The sequence below is a fragment of the Panthera pardus genome, unplaced genomic scaffold, assembly GCF_024362965.1.
Source record: "Panthera pardus isolate Hobbes unplaced genomic scaffold, ASM2436296v1 HiC_scaffold_11, whole genome shotgun sequence".
NCBI classification, from domain to species: Eukaryota; Metazoa; Chordata; class Mammalia; order Carnivora; family Felidae; genus Panthera; species Panthera pardus.
In genome coordinates this window covers 34883650-34906252 of record NW_026526666.1, presented here as the reverse complement: position 1 = coordinate 34906252, position 22603 = coordinate 34883650, and the positions used below count along the sequence as shown (strand labels likewise).

The following is a 22603-nucleotide window of genomic DNA, read 5'->3' as shown; positions in this document are numbered from 1 at the left end:
TGATTATTACCCTAAGGAAAGTCCATTTACAGTGTAGACCTTTATAAGTCCTGTTCTAATTTTGATTATGGTTCTGTCATTGATGATATTAGCTCATGGAATTAAACTTTATTAGAGACTGGATGAGTATGTGAGTGATTCCTTTCTGGATTTCCTTTAAAAAGAAGTTGTAAATGGAATCAAGGGTCAGCCTATTTGACAGCATTTCTTCTAATCCCTCCAGATAATGAAAACTTAATTGACTACACATTTTAATCCTCAAGCAAGAAGCTACTTTTAAGATAACATCACAGCAGCGACTTCCTACAATTTCTAGTTTGAACCCTTTTAATCTCTAATAATCACTTTGATTCAGGGTGAAACAGAAGGCCAAAAAATATATAATGACTTTCTTTCTTTTTTTTTTAAAGCCAATATTAGAAGTTTTAAAGCAATAATTTCATTTTATTAAATCATATTTAAGAAAAGATAAATATGGAGTTGATTTAGAAACTATCATAAATACTTGAGGACATCCAAAAATAAACTAACAATGCAGAGTATTTTAACAGTTTTCCACAAAGATCAATCATCTTTGTTTTATCTAAAATATGCTTTAATCAAAATAAGAACAGGGTGGGGGGTGCCTGGGTGGCTCAGTCAGTTAAGCATCCAACTTCGCCTCAGGTCATGATCTCACAGTTTGTCAGTTCCAGCCGAGCCCCGTGTTGGGCTCTGTGCTGACAGCTAAGAGCCTGGAGCCTGCTTGGAATTCTGTGTCTCCCTCTCTCTCTCTGCCCCTCCCCTACTTGTGCTCTGTCTCTTTCTGTCTCTCAAAAATAAATAAATGTTAAAAAATTAAAAAAAAAACTTAATAAAATTTAAAATATCATTTTAAAAAATGAAGAAGGGGGCACCTGGCTGGCTTAGTTGGTACAGCACGCGATTCTTGATCTTTGGGTTGTGAGTTCAAGCCCCACATTGGGCATACAGCTTACTTTAAAAAAACAAAAAAGATATTGGGGCACCTGGGTGGATCAGTCAGTTAAGCATCCAACTTCAGCTCAGGTCCTGACCTCATGGTTCATGATTTCCAGCCCCATGATGGGCTCTGTGCTGACAGCTCAGAGCCTGGAACCTGCTTCGGATTCTGTGTCTCCCTCTCTTCCCTGCACCCCCTCCTCCTGCTCTGCTCATGCTTATGCTCTGTCAGTCTGTCTCTCTCTCAAATATTAAAAAAATATATATATGTGTATATATATACATATATATGTATATATACATGTAAATATATATATGTATATATACATGTAAATATATATGTATATATATAAATATTATATATATAATTTAACGATATATACACATATATATGTATATACATATACATATATACGTATACATATATATGTGTATATATCATTAAAAAAATATATATACATATATATGTGTCTATACACACACACACACACACACACATATATATATATATATATATATATATATATATATATATATATATATAAATGAAGAAGAAGAAATGTTTCTGTTATGGATTGAATTGTGTCCCCCCACAAAGGATATGTTAAAACGCTAGCTCCTGGTACCTGTGAATGTGACCTTATTTGATGTGGGGTGATTACAGAGTGCTATGGACTGAATTCTTGAATGTTTATGTCCCCCATCCCCACAAATTCATGTTGAAGCCTAGATTGCCAATGTGGGTGATATTGGGAAATGGGGCCAATGGGAGGGAACTAAGCCATAAAGGTGGAGACCTCATGAATGGGATCAGTGCCCTTATAAGAAGAGATGAGAGATGAATACCTTCCTGCTCTCTTTGCTGGGAGGATACAGTGAAGACAGTTATCTGCAAACCAGGAATGGTGCTCTCACCAGACACTGGGTCTCTTGGGACCTTCATCTTGGAATTCCTAGCCTCCAGAACTGTGATTAATAAATGTTTGTTTTTAAGCGACCCTGTCTGTGATATTCTGTTACAGCACCCTGAACTAAGACACAGATGTAATCAAGTTAAAATGAGATTATACTGGATTAGGGTGGACCCTAATGCAATGACTGGTACCTTTATAAGAAGAGGAAATTTGGACACAGACATAGGCACACTGAGGAGAAGCCATGTGAAGATGAAAGCAGAGATTGGGGTTATGCATCTAAAGCTGAGGAACAGTGAGGATTGCAGCCAACCACCAAAAGCTAGAAGAGGCAAGGAAGAGTCTTTGGAAGGAGCATGGCACTGCTGACCCCTTGGTTTTGGACTTCAAGCCTACAGAACTGTGAGAGAATAAATTTATATTGTTTTAAGTCATCTAGTTTATGATACTCTGTTACAGCAGCCCTAGGGAACCAATAAAGTTTCTTCAGCAAAATTCCAGTTGCAGAACTTCCATTTTGTGCTAAAATGGAGAAACAATGGCCATATTTACTTTACTACCTGCAACAAATAATAAAACTAGACAAAATGTATGATGAAACAACATTTTGTAGACATAGGACATCAACCAGTACAGTCTAGTGATTGTTTAGAGTGGGAAAATAAGAGATGAGACCTACAATCAACCCAGCTAACTGCCTAAAAAGAATACCCAGACTGGCAGGGGAACCCAGTCAGAGTCCAGCAGTCTCCCTGAGTTGATCAGGCAGAGGTAGGTGTGTAGGGAAGCCAAAGTGTCTAGAGAATATAGTGCAGAGCACTGGACAGGGAAGAGCTGCACAGAGAAAGCCTCAGAGATCTGAAAAGCACAGCCTTGGTGTCATCAACCAAGTACTGAATGGTGCATTCAGGTGAGGAAACTATTCCAAGGCTGGGGAAAGAACTGCCTAAAAGGAGTGGAAGGAACAGTTCTTGGAACAAACATAGAACTGGGAATAGTTTTCTGTTTTTACCAGCTAGAGTGAAAAACTTCTTGTCAGGGGACATCAGTTGAAGTACACAGAAAGGGTTAGCTTCAGTGGTGGAGACAAATTCAGCCTAGCCTAAATGCAGCTCTCATCCCTAACAAAGCTTAAAAATAAGACTTGAAAGGATCCAATTGTTTCCAAGTAATCTATGGTCTAGAACAAAATCTAAGAATATTTTTAGGAATATAAATATATTTAGCATCCAAGAAGATAAAATTCACAATGCCTAACATCCAATCAAAAATTGTCAGGCTTTCAAATAAGCAGGAAAATAGGATCTATGTTGAAGAGAAAAATAATTCAGTAGAAACAGACCCAGGAATGACACATAATGATAGAATTCATAGAGAAGAACATTAAAAGAGTTATAACTACATCCCATATATTCAACAAGGTCAGGTCACAAAAAGGTTAACTATGCCATGTAGCTACGTGGAAGATATTTTAAAAGACCCAAATCAAGCTTCTAGAATTGAAAATAGAATGTCTCAGATGAAAAATACAATAAATGTAAAAATAATACAAAAATGTGATTAACAGCGGATTATATGTCTTTCAGGAAACATTAATAAATTTGACATATAGCAATAAAAATATCTAGAATGAAACACACAGAGGAATAAAAGACTAAAATAAAATAGACTTCCACTGAGTTGGTAAAAAATTCAAGTGATGTAATATGGAGTCTCCTAAATGCAGAGGGGGGGTGTGGTGACACCAAAAAAATATTTGAGGAAATAATGGCTGAAAAATTTTTCCAAATTTAATGAAAATTATAAATGCACAGATCCAAGAAACCCAAGCACAAGAAACATAAGGAAACTACACAAGGCACCTTACAAATTGCTTGAAACTAGTGATAAACAGAAAATTCGTAAAAGCAGCCACAGCAATGATACATTACATAGAGAAGAATAAAGATAAGAATGTCAGAAGACTTCTCATCAGAAACAACACAAGCCACAGCAGTGAGATATCTTTTAATGAAAGAAAAGACTGCCAACATAGAAGTCCAATATCCAGTACAAATAACTTTCAAACATGAAGGTAAAATACACAAATGAGTACATGAAACAACTGGTAAAAACTGAGTAAGGTCAGTAGTCTAGTTAATAGTACTGTATTCATGTCAATTTCCTGGTTTTATTGTACTCCAGTTATAAGCTGCCACCATTGGAGAAAGCTCAGTAAAAAGTTCATGGGACTCACTCTAGTACTATTTTTGCAATTTCCTGGAGTCGACATTATTTCAAAATAAAAAAGCTAAGAAAATGAAAATTCAACAACTTCTTTTTTAGATACACAAAAGCTGAGAGACTTGATCACCAGCACACCTGCACAAGAAACATTAAAAGAAGTGCTTCAGGGAGAACTGCTGCAATGTCATAAGGTACTTATGCTGTATGCGAAACAGTATCAAATCACTTGAAGGTAGACTGTGATAAATTTAAAACATATACTGTGATCCCAAAAGCAACCACTGAAATAAAACAAAAAGTTATAGCCCATAAGCCAATGAGAGGAGTAAAGTAGAATTATCTAAAAAATTTAGTCTGAAAAAGGAAGAAAAAGTTGAAAATAAAGACAAAGAATAGATGGGACATGTAGAGAAGAGCAAGATGACAGATTAATCCCAACTGTATTAATAATCACATTAAGTGTGAATGGTCTAAACACCTCAATTAAAAGATAGAGACCTCAGAGGCACCTGGTGGCACAGTCAGTTAAGTGTCTGACTTCGGCTCAGGTCATGATCTCATAGTTCATGGGTTGGAGCCCCGCGTTGGGCTCTGTGCTGACAGCTCTGAGCCTGGAGCCTGCTTCAGATTCCGTGTCTCCCTCTCTCTCTGCCCCTCCCCTGCTAGCGCTCTCTCTTTCTCTCTCTCTCTCTCTCTCTCTCTCTCTCTCAAAAATGAAATATTAAAAAAAAATAATAAAAGGTAGATACCTGCTACATTGGATAAACAAGCAAAACAAGAAACCCACTTTAAATGTAAAGACACACATGGATTAAAAGTAAGAGATGAAAAAATATAGCATGCAAACAACTAATGAAAAGAAGGCTGGAGTTGGGAGTAGATTTCAGAGCAAAGAATATTATTAGGGATAAAGAGAATGTATTAGTGTTCTCCAGAGAGACCAAACCAAGAGGAGATATACATATAAATAGGTACAGATAGAAGATGTAATAATTGTAATATACATTACATAAATATGTATAAAAAAGAAGTGTATATAAAATATATAATAAAGTATATTATAAGAAATTGGCTCATAGGAGCATGGAGGCTGACCAGTCCCAAGATCTGCAGTTGGCAAGCTGGAGCCCCAGGAGAGCTGATGGTGGAGTTCTGCTCCTAAGGCCAGCAGGCTCAAGAGCCAGGGAGAACAGATGTTTCAGTTCAAGTCCAAAGACAGGGGAAAAAAAAAAAAAAAGATATTCCCAGCTTAAAGGCACTCAGGTAGGAGGAATTTCTTCTTACTCAGCCTTTGGTCCTATTTAGACCTTCAAGGGATTGGATGAACCCCACGCACAGTGGGGAGAACAATCTGCTTTACTCAGTCTACCAATTCAAATGTTACTCATATCCAAAAACACCTTCACAGACACCCAGAATAATGTTTGACCAAATGTCTGGGAACTCCATAGCTTAATCAAGTTGATACATAAAATTAACTATCACAGAAGGTCATTTCATAATTAGAGAGGGGTCAATTTATCAAGAGCATTTAGCAATCCTTAATGTTTATGCACCTAATAACAGATGTGTAAAATACATCAAACAAAAACTGACAGAAAATCCATAACTGCAGTTGGTGATTTCAATACTCTTCTTTTAATTACCCAAAGAGTAGGTAGACAAAAATCAGTGTGAATATAGAACACTTGCACATCACTATCACACCACATAACCTAATTGACATTTACGGAACACTCTGTCCACAGCAGCATAGGTATTCTTTTCAAGACAGACTATATTCTGGGCCAAAAACTAGTCTCAAAATATTTAAGAACATTCAAGTCATACATAGTTTATTTTCTGACTACAATTAAACTAAACTCAAAATAAGTAACAGAATATTACTTGAAAAATATCCAAATAGTTGGGTAACACTTTTAAATAACCCAGAAGTCAAAAAGAAATCAAAAAGGAAATTAGAAAGTCCTTTGAACTGAATGAAAATAACAGCACAACATATCAAAATTTGTGGGATGCAGCTGAAGCGGGATTACAGAGAAATCTAGAGTGCTAAATGCTTACAATAGAAAGAAAAAAAAAATCTTTAGATCAGTGACCTCAGCCTCCACATTAAGAAACTTGACAAATAAGAGAAAACTAAAGCCAAAGAAAACAGAAGAAAGGAAATAATGCCAGATGGCAAGTCACAAACAATAGTGGAATCAAATTAAACAGTTTTCTAAAATGTCACCAAATGTAATAGAATCCTGGAGTACAGTCCTCTTACCCAATATGCCCTCCCTTCTTGTCCACTCCCATTGTGGTCAACTGCCTAGGAAAAAGGATTCAAAGAACTGGGCTTATGTTTCAAACTATGTAACAGAAATCTTTAGATTCACCATGCACCATTTCAGCCAAGGCCAAGAATTAATTTACATATCCACTTGTTATCATTAGAACACCAGAAGACACAAGTTTACGCAAAAGGCTATAAACACCTGGACAGCTTACCAACCAAAAGCGGAAAGGTATTCAAGACAAAAATATCCAACCCTTTGTTAAGGAGAGAGTGTTAGAGGACTCCCAAGGCTTATGCTGATACTATATCATAAGCATAGTCAATTAAGTTCAAGCAGAGAAAAATATAGTTTGTTCTTCCAAGTTTGCAGAGGAAGCACTGGAAATTCCAAGAGCAACACCGTCCAGTGCAATAAGAAAACCTCATCCCTAGTATGGGTCCATGTTCATACAGAGATCCAGAAGAGATTGTGCCCATTGTACCTTCAAGAAAAGACTTATTACATAGTATTTACACACACATTATTTAGGCATGCCCTCACGGCTCTAGCCTGTATTGTCCTCAAAGTCAAGAACCACGCTTTTGTATCCCCAAAACCTACCACAGTGCAATCGATCATTAATGATTTAATAAATGTCCATTTATTTATTTATTTATTTGCTTATTTATTTATTTAGAGCACAAGCAGGGGAGAGGGAGAGAATCCCAAGCAGGCTCCACGCTCAACACAGAGCCCGACTTGGGGCTGGATTCCACGACCCTGGGATCATGATCCGAGCTGAAATCAAGAGTCAGAGGCTCAACCGACTGAGCCACCCAACTGCCCCAATAAATGTCCTTTAAAAGGCAAGCACAAACAAAAAAGTTATAACCCAGTGTGATAGCCTAGAGACTTAGAAAACAAAACAAGGCTTCAGATCCAAGTTGAAACCAAAGAACAGAGGCTTATTATCTCTTTTCTGAGTCCAATTAGATTTTAAAAACATTTAAAAAATGGATTTGTTTCCAGCCTTCAGTGAGAGTTTGGGTGGGACTGGGTTTTATCTGACCCAGTCTGCCCATCCTTTTCCCACAGTGCTCTGGAAGAAAGCAGAGAGCGATGACTCACCAGTTGGCACAATTCTTAGTTCCTATGTACTGACACCAAATTGTGTTCCAAAAGAGAGGCGTTTACAAAGGATTAAAACCTGGATGCCCGGGCCCTGGAATGTAGTTCACGTTATAAGCTTTCCAGCGTGGTGCTAAATTAACTGCACTTGGTTCCAGATGGTTAATGACTCATAAGTGGAGAGGTGACTTCAAGTGGAAATTGTCTCAATTCTCATTTATGCCACTTCAGAAGTCTTCCCTGAGTTTGCCCCCATTCCCATCCTCATCCCTACCTCCCTCTGTGGCCCGCGCTTTCAGGGTTGAAGCCCTTGCAAACAAACAGCCCAGCTGTGAAAGTAGGTCCTTTCTGGTCACCTTTCCTGGACTGAGAGTAAAGCATTTCTCTATTCAAAATAGCAGAAAGATGACCTAGAAGGTGGTGAAAGCCCGGAGGAAAGAAAGGTGAATGAAATCCAGATTAATTGTGGTAACAGGAAAAGAAAATGAATCCATGGGAATGTCATAATTCACTATGATTTTCTCATTTCAACTCTCCCATCCTTACCTTCCCCAACACAGGAGCACGTGAATGTGTGTGCGCAAATATGCCTCAGTGTATTGGCCCAGGACCTTCTTCATATAGTCATCTAGCTTCCTTCTGAGTTTCCACTATCTTTGTATTTGTTCTTTCTGTTACCTTTTATTGTTACCATCTTGCCTTTATTGAGCCTGTATTGCACTGTATTGCAGCCTTTGCCATGTCACTTCCCTTCTGTCTTTAAAAAAATTTTTTTAATGTTTATTTTTAAGAGAGCAAGACAGACAGAGCATGAGCCCGCGAGGGGCAGAGAGAGAGACACACACAGAACACGAAGCAGGCTCCAGGCTCTGAGCTGTCAGCACAGAGCTTTTAGCGGGGCTCAAACTCCCAAACCACAAGATCATGACCTGAGCTGAAGTCAGACACTTAACCCACTGAGCCATGCAGGTGACCTCCCTCTGTCTCTCAAAGACAGAATCCCTAAATCATACTTCCGTCATTATTTCTCATTAAACTCCACACACATCCTTTGGAACTTGTCATTTGTCCCCAGATAGGAGAAATCACATACCTCTAAATCATTCTACACAGTGCTAAGCAGGGAAGCAAATGTAAGTGAAGGTTAATGTCACCATGCTGCTCTCTGATTTTAACGATGTGGTGTTAATGTCGACAAGATGGTAATGATCTCGTTCACTTTAGTCTGTACCTCCTTTTAGAAGCTAGACTCACCAGTGGCTCAAAGACTTCAACATCAATAAACATGAAAGTGCTAAGAGAAAGGGAAAGGCTGGCTCTATGAAGGGGAGGTAGTAATAATATAAGAAAACAGAGAAGGAGCAAACACTCACACAGGGAATGGAAATTCAGGGAGTCAGGACAGTGCAGCAGAAATGTAGAAACAGTACAGGTTTTGGAGTCACACAGGACTGGGTCAGAATGCTTGTTTGGTCACATTCTAACTGTCTGATCTTGGGCAAGTTACTTAACTTCTCTGAACGCCCACTTACTAAGCTTAGAACGATGTTAAAATGTTCACCTTAGAGGATTTTCTTGAACATTAAATGAGATAACCTTTAAGGCATTTGGCTCCTGTCAGGTGTCAGTTCCCTTCCCTCCCCTCTCAGAAAAAAAGATCCATAGTGATAAGAATATCCAACAGCACCCAAAGGGTTGCTCTTGTTTGTAATCAATGCATTTTAACAGGCTCATCTTCAGGTTCCCACTTTTAGGTGTTCGCTAATGTCTCACGAAGATGTGCATGTTTTCTGCAATTGCCAGCTTGAAAGGGAATGTGGATGTTAGTGCCTGTGCATAACTGTGCCTGATCCCTCCCAGCCATCAAAATTTACAGACTGAACAAGTCCTCACATCTTTAAAGGGTGGGACTCTAAATTAGACATCCCTTGTTTGTACCCCCAAAGGAGTTTGGTTGCACTGTACCTAGAGCATCAATCACTGTATTGTATTACTTTTTTTAATGTTTATGATTTTTGAGAGAGAGAGAGAGAGAGAGAGAATGAGCAAGGGAAGGGCACAGAGAGAGAGGGAGACAGAATCTTAAGCAGGTTCCAGGCTCTGAGCTGTCAGCACACAGACTGATGCAGGGCTCGAACTCACAGACTGTGAGATCATGACCTGAGCTGAAGTCAGACGTTTAACCCACTGAGCCATCCAGAGGCCCCAATCAATGTATTGTATTATTTGCATAGACATCCACATCTCTCCCAGGCTGTGAGAGCCATGATGACAAAGTCTAGATATTCTTCTTCTTTGTATCGCCACCTAGCACAAACTCTGGCATGCATACCGTATTTATAGGATTGACCTGAACTATCAATCTTTTGGATCTGCAGTGTTTCGGTATATATTCTACACCTTCTAATTCCCCAGTGGCCTTTCCCAGAGTCTCAGAAATTCAAGCACTGAACACATATTATCTTTGTCCATTAAGAACTGACTGTTTAAGTGATCAAAGGTACAAACACCCAGTTATAAAATAAATAAATCCTGGATATATCATGTACAGCATGGTAACTATAGTTAATACTACCGTGTTGTATATTTCAAAGTTGCTAAGAGAGATCTTACAAGCTCACCTCACAAGAAAGAAAACTGTAACTATATGTGTTGGGGGGTGTTACCTATACATATATGTTGTGGTGATCATTTCCCAATATATACAAATATTGAATCTTTATGTTGTACACCTGAAACTAATATAAAGCCATACGTCAATTGTATCTCAATTTTAAAAGAATGAAAAAAAAAAAGAAACTACCAAAAAGATTGTTTAAAAACAGTGGGTTTTTTTGTTGTTTTGTCTTGTTTTTGTTTTTTGAGAGCTAAAGCCTACTCAAAGGAAAGGGGGTTCAAGATTTTTTTGTTAAATGCCTAGGACTAGCCTCAAATTGCTCTTTGCTTTTTACTTATTGTCATAATGTTGGGCACCCCACCCCACCCTCACATCCAAAGCTGAGAGACACTTTGTGCAAGTCTCAGAGATACAGGGTGTTCACAGTGGGTGCCTGGAGGGCTCTGTGCTTAGTAACTGTTGGAGGGTGACCAATGGTTGTGAGCGGGAGCAGGTCTGTCTGCCTCCAGTAACAAAACTGATGGTGATGACTAAGTTACAGTAGAAATATCTCTCAATCTCTGAGTTCCTCCTTTGTCCTGACACATCTCTTTTTCTTCAGAGGAAATAGGAGCAAGCTTAGGCAAGGGGCTCTGTGTGGAGGGAACCCTCTTTTATTGTTTAACTCATTCATCACCAGACTCTCATGAAGAAACTGGGGCCCACAATTACTGAAAACCAAATAAATCCAAGACACCCTTAGAAATACATATAAAGGGGCGCCTGGGTGGCTCAGTCGGTTGAGCGACTGACTTCGGCTCAGGTCATGATCTCACAGTTTGTGAGTTTGAGCCCCATGTCGGGCTCTGTGCTGACAGCTCAGAGCCTGGAGCCTGTTTCAGATTCTGTCTCCCTCTCTCTGCCCCTCCCCCACTCATGCTCTGTCTCTCTCTGTCTCAGAAATAAACATTAAAAAGAAAAGAAAAGAAAAGAAATACATTTAAGTAACAACCACAGTCAGTTGTTAATGGGAAGTCAAGAAGTTGAGGGCAAGTTTCTACACTTTTAGGTGGGTTTCACAGAAGGCAAACCCCATGTTCTCCCTCAAAAGAAAAGCCTTTAGAAACAGACACTCTGCTCTCCCTCGATAGCTCTGTGCCCTTGCACCAGTTACTGACTCTAGCTAAGCCTCAGTTTTCTCATCATTTAAACGGACCTAAGATGGAATACCATAGCCAACAAGGTTATAAACATTAGATAAAATCACTAACTCAGCTATATGTATCAATTCCCTAGTCTTTGGCAGGTAAAACCCAGACCCCATAGGTATAACTATCCCCATGGCTCCTGTATGCTGAGGCCAAGTGTCAGCTGGCATTACTCCTCAGGCATGGTGTTTTGTATCTGGCTGGTCCCTGGACCACTTGAGTGCACGATTCCTGAGCTGGGGCAATCCCATTATTTTTTATAGGAGAGGAAACCAAGGCAAAAAGCCCCTCAGCTCACTATTGCCTGTAGGCAAATTTGCAATTCCATGATAGGCAAAGCCTGGGCGCTTTCTTAAATGGTCACTGGGGCTCCAGTGCAAGCCAGAAAACTGGGCTGCATGGGTTTTTTTAAGTCACTTCATCTATATACCACTTATCAAATGTTTTTACAGCTTGAGTTCATCTAGTTCAAAGAATGCAGAATATTCTCTAGAGAATAAGACTAGCTCATTCTATGCTAATTGTAGTAAAAGTGAAGGTAATGATGGGGCTTAGCAGTAGCAGTAATTGGAATTTATTAGGCACTTACTATGTGCCAAGCATCCTGCTGAGCATTAAACATGTCTTACGTCTTATTTCACATAATCAGCCCCACAGCCAGAATGCTCCTTTTCATTTAATCTTCGGACCTGCAAAAAGTTGGCAAGAATAAATTGCTTCAATTTCTCTGTAGGATCTATCTGTGTGCTCAAGTACTGTGCCCAAATCAAACCTTTTCTAAATTCTGAATGTGGTATGTGTGGTTTTAAGTGGGTAATTAGGAGACCGGTTATCTCTGGAAATAAAACACAAGAGGAGAAGGTTAATTCTTAATCACCTAAATCTGGAGCCATTTGGTAGTGATTTATAATACATATCATATTGCTCAATCATGTTTAGAAGATGGGTTGCAGGGTGGAGTGGGAGAGGTGCCTTCTAGTCCGTTCCAACAAAATGTTTCTGTGTTACCACAAAATAAGTTCTGTAAGGTAAGGGGGTTAGAAATGCCTGGCTTCCTGTGGACAGACGCCAGGTGGAAGAAATAAACAGATATAGTTCCCATTGGATACAGATGCCCTAAAAAAAAAAAAGTGTTTCCTATTATGCTGCCAAGGCAATGCCAGCGGCTTACAACATAAACTCAGGGGGAGAAGAAAGGGAGACCCACTAGTGTTTGGGAGTAAAGTAGAAAATAAGAAAAAGACACATTCCAATTTTGTTGATAAAGTGTAAACTCCTACAACTGAGTTAAGTGGCAGCCCTTATTTTTTAAGTAAATGAAAGTCCAGTCAATCTAACAATTAATGGAGCCCAGGGTGCTATTATTTGATGTTTTTTTTGAATGGCTGGGGGTAACAGAATGCTGGAGCAGGACAGGCCCTAGGGTCATTCATCCTAGAGACCACAACTGGCAGGGCCCAGACATTGCCTTCCTTGATTTGCCTAGGATTAACTTAGATGGAGTTTTAACTTAGATTAACTGTTTTAATTAATTGCCAACATGTAAAAAATTAAAGGACTTTACAGAAAAATCCAGATCCCTGGTACCCTTTAAAAAATGAGAAAATGGGCAAACACTGTACCTACATTTTCACCTATCAATTTCTCAGCACCCCCATGGTTGGTCCCCACTATCATCCTGGTTCCTCGATGCTGAGGCCAAGTATCAGCTACCACAAATCCCCGAAACATCATTTTTTACCTGGCTGATCCCTGTGAGCCCTTTAGTGCACACACCCTGAGCTAGGGCAACCCCATTATATTATAGATGATGAAACCAAGGCAAAGCCTCACATGGCTCCTGACTGCCAGAGTCCCAGTGTTATAACAAGTAAGGCCATTTGTAGAAGGTCCCAGCAGACCTGCTGCCAGTTCCCCAAAGGAATCCTGTAGTCCAGACACACTAGGTGTACCATCGTCTTGCATGGTCAAGACCCTGTTCCCTCTGTCTCAAATGTCCTTCAGATTCTTGCTCATCTTGTGCTCACTTCGGCAGCACATATACAGATTCTTGCTCATCCTTTCAGACTCCAAGTATTTCCACCCTCACTCCCCACCCAGAGACGTGTCCACACAGTACTTTGTACCTACTTCAGCAACAGACTGCAGAATCCTCCAGGGAAACATCAATGTTAAAGGGTCCTTTTTGATGTCACTAATTCCTACCACAGTGCCATGACACATCATGAGCTCTGAATAAATCCAGGGTTCAATGGGAATAAACAATTTGTCCTCAGATATATAGATAAATATACTCATGATGTATAATGCAAAAAACAGGTTCATAGCATATTCAGCCCATAAGGAACACTCAGACTGATGAACAATCAAGTAAGTGACCTTGAAAACTTTATGTCTGTGACAAATGCAATTTCTACTAGCTAAAGCCTTGTTCCAGACGTTGAGACTCCTTGATCAATGTGGCTTGTGAGATATCAGAAGAACCCCAAAGGTCCTAGATGTCTTTCCCTAGCCTGCCAAGGTGCTTAAAAGCATACTACATGAACGTATGTGCATTAAGCTTCTCCTATTAAAATGCAACACCCCTTCCCCTCTTCTCCTCAGAGGTTACCATCGCTTCAGTTAATTTATCAACTATTTTTCTATTCGATGCATTTATCCTGGAATATCTGGGTAAGTTGTGATAGAGTTAAATAAAGGTAAAGTTCTAGGAAAGGGGACAGGCCTGAATGCCTGAAGGAAGTGATGGGGAACAGGCAGTATGCACAATGTTTAAGTACAAGGCTTGTTGGAACCAAGACGCCTGGGTCCAATTCTGCTACCTCCCAGGTGAGTGTCTTAGTGAGTCACTTACCTTCTGTGCCTCCATTTCTTTAGAGAGAAAATGGTGTTTACAAGAAGATCTGCTTCAATGGGGCACTGGTGAATTAAATGAGTCAACATACAGGAGTCATTCAAAACGGTGCCTTAGAGTGGTACTGTTTGCTTCTGTCATTATTAGGAGAGAATGGAAAGAGATTTAGCTCTGAAAGGGGTTGCTCCCGTTCTACCACCTACTGGTCTCCTTTCCCAATTTATACTGATCTACAGTATACAGGTCTACAAAGGATGGACAGCTTACCGAAGGCTGCAGGCTAGTGGACCGCAGAGCCAGGACTTCCCCTCCAGGGATCCGCCCCCACCCCACCCCCAACCCTCCGCCTAGGAATTTACTGACGAGGAAGAGAGGAAGGGGCTGTGGAAGACCCAAAGAAACCGAGAGGCGAGCTCTAGCTACTCTCCTTTCTAGAGATAATAGGACCCAAGCCTTTGGGACTTCTCTCCAGAGTCGATTCCACGTCTCTGCTCTCGGGTGGGCTCGAAGCCTGAGCAAACGCCACCCTCTGACACACACGCCCACACCCCCGCGCCTGGGCGTACCCTCTAAGTCTGGCACAACGCAGCAACTCGCTGCCCCGCTGGGAGGAAGAGTCAACAGTGGGGTGGACGGGAAAAGTGACATAATCCGGCCGCGGCGCCCTCTGCGCCAGCCTCCCACGCAGCGCGGGCTGGGCCTCGGCCCTCGCCGGGGTGCGGGCTGGGGCTGGGCCTGGGCCGCGGCGGTCTCCCGCGCGCGCTCGATCCCGCGCCCGCCGCGCCTGAGGCCCCGCGGCCGGAGGCCCAGGCACTCAGCAGCAGCGCGGCGGCCGCGCCGTCGCCGGACCCGCTCCCAGTGCCGCCGCCGCCGCCCCCCGGAGCTGGATGACGGAGTCCTGAAAGACTTTCACCAAATATGGGCCGGGGCTGGAAACGTCCTGCGGCGGCGCGCGCCGGAAACCTCGAGTCCTGCCGTTCGCGGCGACTCAGGGCGCGCGGGCCGGGCAGCCGGCAGGGGGCGGTGGGCATCGAGCGGCCTGGTGCGCGGACCGCCCCAGCCCGGGTCCCCCAGCCGCGTGGACCCTGCACCCGGTCTCCGCAGCGGTCCCCCGGGGCAGCCGAGGCCCTCCCCGCGCGCCAGCCGTCCAGTTCCCGCGGTCAGCCGGATTACCTGTGGCGCTCCCTGCCATCACTCCCCAGGGTGGGGGTGGGGGAACGCGGCGGGGTGGAAGGGATGGCCCGGCGGCGCCACCTTAAAGCCGGCCTTTCGTCGTCACCACAAATTGTTCTGTTCATTCAAGTGGCTGTAACAGGTGTAAGTTGTGAGCCTGGGTGTGCGGGCGAGAGCACCTGACTACGAGGGCACACGCACGCACATGCACATGGCTATTAGAAGCACTCCTAACCGTCCAAGGCTGTGGTTCTCAGGACCACCAGCCGCAGCATCACCTGCGTACTTGTTAGAAATGTAGCTAATAAGAAATTCTGGGGTAGGGCCCAGCAATCAGTTTTTTAATCAGTCCACCAGGTGATTCTGAGACACGCCAAAGTTTGAGAACCACTGGTCTAGGGCTAGGAAACTGGACTCGTCAGTTTTAGGGTGATTCTTAATCTCAGTTGCTGCCAGACAGTGAGCCCTTCTTTTGGTGACCTAAAATTCCCTGGCAGCAGCGAGTGAGAGATGTCCCCATCACTCAGCTCAAACCTGGGAGCTGCTGAAGACAACAAGCAGCTCCTTCTCTGTGCCTTGCAGCACAAGGAAACAAGGCGGCCCGTTATTCCATCATGGGGCGCGCATGCAGGGAGGGAGTGAGGAAAAAGAGCAAAAGAAACATGCAGAATTAGCATCCGAAGACACTTACCCATAAACATTTGCACATTTTCCTCTAATCTGTCAACGTGAACTGATCTGCAGCCCTGAGCGAAGAAGGCGAGAAGGCGACGGGACGTCTGGGGTTTCTGGACCGTCCTGAAGCCGGACGTGAGGAGCTGCTGTTCCTCTGGTCCGATGCCGTCGTTTACTAGCAGGCGCACCAGGACGCAGTATATGGAAAGGCTGTGCACATAGGTTGCTCCAGTCTCTCCCTCTCCCCCACCTCCTGGCCCCGTTTGCTCCAGCTCCCCCCACCCCCACCCCCCCACCCCAACATACTCGCAGCTTTAAATGGGCGGCTGATGGTAAGGTTCTCTAAGTTTCTCCTCCAGGGCAAACTCATCCTCCAAGATTCCCCAACTGAAGCCCAGACACAAACCCACACACCCTTGTTAGAAAACTTTAATCTGATTTTTAAAGGAATCTCTGGAATGGCCTGTGTTTCAAAGCTGTGCGGCAGACTGAATCTCTTTGCATATCTCCCGTCCCCCTCAATAAAGGAGCAAGCAAGGTATATACACTGGCCAGTTGGATCATCCATTGTAATTTTATTTTAAATCATGATAGACAGATTGCGTGAAAAACAAGGAATTCCAAAGAATTTCCTGCTCTGGGAACAGAAGTTAAGTCTATATTTAACAACATTTGAAGCTGTCAAGAATGCTTTGTGGTTGGATAACAGAGGCAGAAAAATGTTAAAAACGCAGGCTACTGCTATACCCAAATATGGAAATATTGTTACGTCTGGTGTCTGATTCACCATCTGGAAATACTTACAACCATGAAGTCAAATAGAAAAGACTCCACAACAGAAGCCAGGAACACTCCTCTCCATTCTCTCCCCACGACCTCCTCCCACCCTGTACTGCGCCTACTCACCCCCATCCCCAGTCACTTCATTAAGAGGGAAACGATAATGAAGCTTTAACGCAGGAAAAAAACGTTTTCTAAGTAATAATGGATGGGCTGTCTTGAGTACCAAGTAGGGCCCAGATTTTCCTCTTTATTTGCATAACACCTGACAAGTCCTGAAAAGTAAGCCACGCACCCCAAACCCTCCAACAAAGCCTTAGAGATCCTACTCCCACAAGCCAAAGCCTCTTAGACTTATGAAAGGGCACTTTTGAATGAATGAAACTTAACTCTTTCCTGCCACAGTTCTCTTTATTGGATAATGTTTTCATTGCAATAGCTTCTCATTGTACTTATCAGAGTAATTCACAGAAAAGTTGGCACTGAGGGACTTCTTAAGCAAGACTGCTAAATTGTGAGGAACAGCCCTAACACATTAGAAAGGACGAAAAGTTCTAGAGCACATATAAAAGACTGGCATAATTACTTTGTGTTTTTATTAAAATTGCACAAGAATATAGTTTTTGAAACTTTGAGGGAGAATTTATCAGTAACACTAATGATACTGATAATGTTAAAGCAAACAGTGTGCATGTGTTGCAGGTAAAACAGGATCTTAAATTCTGCTAACAGTTTTATTACAGAACAGTATATCCGAAAATCTCATATTCCTCGGTACTTGGCTAGAAAAGCATTGCAATCCATTTGAAATGGGAGGCTTCTAAGTGGTCCCAAGGAAAAGTGTTAAAAACCCCACAAAACTTTTAGCTTTAGACCCATTGGGCCCAATGGTGCTGGAATCTGGTTTGGCATTGCAGTATATACAGGTGATGATCTCAGGACAAATTACTGCAAGGTGGTCCCCTCTGCTTTTGGCTGGCTGCTTAGTTAGCAACGCCTCCCGACCGGGGAGGGAGGCTGGAAGGGCTTACCCTGTCTCCCGCATCCGTGAGGAAGTAGAAGTCAGCCTCCCGGAGAACTCCCTGCGTTTGTTTCCTCTCGGACTTCCAACCCAGGCAGTGGGCTGGAACTAAAGTGGGAACCTCCAAAAACAAACAAGTATGACATACCAAAAAAGGGAGGGGGGGCGGAAGGGGGAAGACCTCTGCCTGGGAATCTGCCAGACGGTGGGGGAAGCTGATTTTTCCCCCCTCTCATTCATAAATGCCACTGCGGGTATTAATTTGCAATACACTTAACTTGGCTAATAAACACCATACCAAAGCTGGGACTTGATTCGAGCATGCCTCTATGAAATCCACAAATAGACTCCTGGCTCACAGACACACTCCCCCTCCCCGTTCGCCTCTCCATAGATAACTTGACTCTCACCTTCTTTGTAAACAAGCAAACAGCTCGCTGCCTTCCCGGGTGAGGGCTTCCAAGGCTGCCCGGTCAACTCGGCATCACCAAACAAAACCACTTTTGTTCCTCCCTCCCAGGTCCTCCCACCCTCCCAGTCCAGGCAAAGTTTTGAACTCGCCCCCCCTTGCCCCTTCCACCACCATCACCACCATCACGCCAGAAAGAGCCCTCCCAATCGAAGTCATTATTTAAAGTGGAAAAAACGGTAGATTGTTTTCTAGACGGGTCCAGGACAAAAAAAAAAAAAAAAAAAAAAAAGGTGCAACGGAGCCAGGGGAGGCGCTTGGCAGCAGCCCGCGCCAACCAGCATTCCTGAGATGTTTGAGAATTCTGGAACGCGCAGACAGAGCCGACGTCACTGCAACACGCGGCGCCGCGGCCGGCCCGTATAAAAGGCGGGCTCTGGACGCTTGGGCAGACCGCGAGCGAGAGCGCCCCCGAGCAGCACCCGCGCCCTTCGCGCCTCCTCGGGAAGGACCTCAAGAGAAGGACGCTTGCAGCCCGCTCGCCGCCCCAGCCCTCGCCCTCCTGCCACCGGGCCCGCCACCCCGCCGCACGGACCGGAGCCTGTCCTGTCTCCCGGATCCACGCACCAGACCTCGACTGCTGCGCACCCGTGTATCGGCGTCTTTGCTTCCGCGCTCGTCCGGACTCCTGCGCGCCACAATGAGCTCCCGCACCGCCAGGACGCTCGCCTTCGCCGTCACCCTTCTCCACTTGGCCAGGCTGGTGAGTTCTTTTGCCTCCGCTTCCCCATCCGCTCTTCCAGGCCCTTCCCCTTTCCCCAGATTGCTCCCCGCAGAGAAAACTAAACTAAAAAGTTCGGGGGCGTTTCGGGTTAGCTCTTTCTTCAAGCCCCCCTGGAGACGCGTCGGGGGGCCTGCTGGCAGCCGCAGCCGCCAAGGGTGGCCGGGTTGGACGGGATCAGAGACCCCCTGCGGACAGGGTCGGAGGAACCCTCCCTTCTCTGGGCTCGTCTGCTAACCGCGCCGAGTCTCACGCGTGCCTTGTCCCCCCACCCCCCTCCAGGCGCTCTCCACCTGCCCTACCGCCTGCCACTGCCCCCAGGAGGCGCCCAAGTGCGCCCCGGGAGTCGGGCTGGTCCGGGACGGCTGCGGCTGCTGTAAGGTCTGCGCCAAGCAGCTCAACGAGGACTGCAGCAAAATGCAGCCCTGCGACCACACCAAGGGGCTGGAATGCAATTTCGGCGCCAGTTCCACCGCTCCGAAGGGGATCTGCAGAGGTAAGATGCTTGTGGTTTGGCCCCTTTAAAAAAATAATAGTCCCCGTAGTCCAGAAGTTTAGTAATTTTGAGACCATGTATGGTGATGCTTTGTTGTTGGTAGCTTGGCAGAAAGGCACATGATTTCAGCAGTCTGGAATGCAATTCAGTGTGTCTGGGCCCAACGAAAAGCGCATACGGAAAAGTGATTCCTGACTAACTTATTGTTCTGGTCTGGAGTCCCCGAGGAATTGTAGGGAACTTTACCATAAATTGAATTTAACAGCAGAAAATATGTATGAGTTTCAGGCCGTGGTTGGGAATCTTAACTTCATCCTCTTTTCCCTTTCTCTTTCGGTGCTCTTTGCAGCTCAATCAGAGGGCAGACCCTGTGAATATAACTCCAGAATCTACCAGAATGGGGAAAGTTTCCAGCCCAACTGTAAACATCAGTGCACATGTATCGACGGCGCTGTGGGCTGCATTCCTCTGTGTCCCCAAGAACTCTCTCTCCCCAACTTGGGCTGTCCCAACCCCCGGCTAGTCAAAGTTACCGGGCAGTGCTGTGAGGAGTGGGTCTGTGATGAGGATGGTGCCAAGGACCCCGCGGACGACCGGGATGGCCTCCTGGGCAAGGGGCTGGCATTTGATGCCTCGGAGGTGGAGTTAACCAGGAACAATGAATTAATTGCGGTTGGAAAAGGCGGCTCCCTGAAGCGGCTCCCAGGTAAGTTGAGACTCAGCCTGAAAGACCTTGTACTGAAATACATTCATTCCTAGTTTGAAGCTTTGTAGAAACGACTCCTTGAGTCTGTTGGTGTCATTATGCCTCTGAGAAATTTTCCCTCTTGTTTGTCTCTAGCGTTTGGAATGGAACCTCGAATCCTATACAACCCTTCTTTACACGGCCAGAAATGTATCGTTCAAACAACTTCATGGTCCCAGTGCTCCAAGACCTGTGGAACTGGTATCTCCACACGAGTTACCAATGACAACCTTGAATGCCGCCTGGTGAAGGAAACCCGGATTTGTGAAGTGCGGCCTTGTGGACAGCAGATGTACAGCAGCCTGAAAGTAAGTTCCGGTGGTGCTTGTTGGAGACTGTTGCCTGGCAGCTGGGCGAGATGTGACCCTCTCTTCCAAGACAGAGAAACACTGTTCCTAACTCTCCTTCTTTCCTCTTTCTTACAGAAGGGCAAGAAATGCAGCAAGACCAAGAAATCCCCCGAACCAGTCAGGTTTACTTATGCTGGATGTTCGAGTGTGAAGAAATACCGGCCCAAGTATTGCGGCTCGTGCGTGGACGGCCGCTGCTGCACGCCCCAGCAGACCAGGACTGTGAAGATGCGCTTCCGTTGCGAAGATGGGGAGACGTTTTCCAAGAACGTCATGATGATCCAGTCCTGCAAGTGCAACTACAACTGTCCACATGCCAACGAGGCGGTGTTTCCCTTCTACAGGCTGTTCAATGACATTCACAAATTTAGGGACTAAATGCCACCTGGGTTTCCAGCGCGAGGGTGAACAAACGAGGGGGGAGAAGAGTGCCAGAATCACAGAGATATGGGTGGGGGCGGTGGGGGTGAGGGACTCATTGTAGAAGGGATGCATTGCTCATTCTTGAGTAGTATTAAGGTATTTTGAAACTGCCAGGTGTGCTGGTGCAGATGGACGGACACTAATGCAGCCACGATGGGAGAATACTTCGCTTCATAATATTGGAGCCCACGTTACTGCTTCATTTTGGAGCTTGTGCTGTTGATGACGTTCTGTTTTCTGTTTGTAAATTATTTGGTAAGCATATTTTTCTCTAGGCTTTTTTTCCTTTTGGTTCTACAATTGTTAAAAAAAAAAAAAAGATTAGTTGATCAGTTAAAGTCTTCATCTTTTGAAAGAAGTAAATGGGAGGGGGTGCCATCCCTTCCTGAAGGGGACACTCTGTGAGTGACCGTGAGAGGCAGCTATCTGCACTCTAAACTGCAAACAGAAATCAGGTGTTTTAAGACTGAATGTTTTTATTTATCGAAATGTAGCTTTTGGGGAGGGAAGGGAAATGTAATACTGGAATAATTTGTAAATGATTTTAATTTTATATTCAGTGAAAAGAATTTATTTATGGAATTAATCATTTAATAAAGAAATATTTACCTAATATCTGAGTGTGTGGTATTCGATATTTTCAGAGACTATCCAAAGTCATTGGCAAAAGCTTAGCGTATTATGCATTCTTTCAATTATTCAACCAGGACTACTTGAGTGCCTACTTTGTGCCAGGAACTGTTCTAGGAGCTTGGGATAAGAGCAGGGAACTAACCTACAAAAAGAAGACAATGACTGCTTTTATCTTCAGTTGAGAAAAATCTCTGCATGTAAAGTAATCTGTTTTTAAAACATGTTGAACACTTAGGCATCCTAGGAAGCACAAGGAATCTGAAGCTAAATTTGTGATTTAAATAGTAATGCTTTATGGGGCGCCTGGGTGGCTCAGTTGGATAAGCATCCGACTTGGGCTCAGGTCATGATCTCATGGTTCCTGGGTTTGAGCCCCGCGTTGGGCTCTGTGCTGGCAGCTCAGAGCCTGGATCCTGCTTCTGATTCTGTGTATCCCTCTCTGTCTCTCTGTCCCTCTCCTGCTCATACTCTCTCTCTCTCAAAAATAAATAAACATTAAAAAAATTAAAAAAAAAATAATAATGCTTTATTTTCATAAGAATTCAAAGCCTAAGGGTCTCCATCACTCCATCATTGTAAGGTGGGTATAGTAGGGTCATTTATCATTTTAATTACTAGGCTATTATGCTTGTCACCTTGGAAGAAGAGAGGAACTTGAATGAAACAGTCCATAACCCAGGCTGCCCATATCTAAATTCATGGGCAAGATTAAGTCTGGTTGGATAATGTGTTATAGAAGGTCACTTGTTTATAACTTTATATTTTCCCAATATTGTTCTGAAAGCATAGGAGAACTACCGAAAGATCCACTCTTAGTTGGGAGCAGAAAAAAAGTCTTGGAGTCTATAGGAGTCAGTTTGTTTTCACTGAATGAGCTTGAAGCAATGACTTGTGTTAATCCTAATAAGCCAGTGATTAGGTAAACATGCTGTTAAATGCAAAGGAATGCAAGGAATTTCAAGTACTTTTC

General features: G+C 43.7%; 2 protein-coding genes across 7 annotated transcripts in view; one reads left to right on the top strand and one right to left on the bottom strand.

Moving 5' to 3' along the window:
- Positions 1–18320, bottom strand: part of DDAH1 (dimethylarginine dimethylaminohydrolase 1) — a 241762-nt gene extending 223442 nt beyond the window's left edge. For 4 of the 6 annotated variants that reach the window (XM_053893059.1, XM_053893075.1, XM_053893053.1 and 1 more), the window contains exons 1-2: positions 16302–16437; positions 16012–16170 (exon numbers count right to left, since the gene is read on the bottom strand). The gene's annotated coding sequence lies outside the window, so the exon portion shown is untranslated. Of the gene's footprint in view, positions 1–16011; positions 16171–16301; positions 16438–17806; positions 17935–18206 lie in introns of those variants that run through there. The other 2 variants (XM_053893063.1, XM_053893065.1) reach the window with 2 other exon arrangements.
- A 323-nt stretch (positions 18321–18643) lies between these two features.
- On the top strand, positions 18644–21613 carry CCN1 (cellular communication network factor 1). Its single transcript, XM_019414022.2, has 5 exons — positions 18644–18968; positions 19269–19482; positions 19832–20188; positions 20324–20535; positions 20653–21613. Exons 1-5 carry the CDS (start codon positions 18906–18908, stop codon positions 20953–20955), a joined length of 1149 nt encoding a protein of 382 aa, XP_019269567.1. The 5' UTR covers positions 18644–18905; the 3' UTR covers positions 20956–21613.
- Positions 21614–22603: the final 990 nt, after the last annotated feature.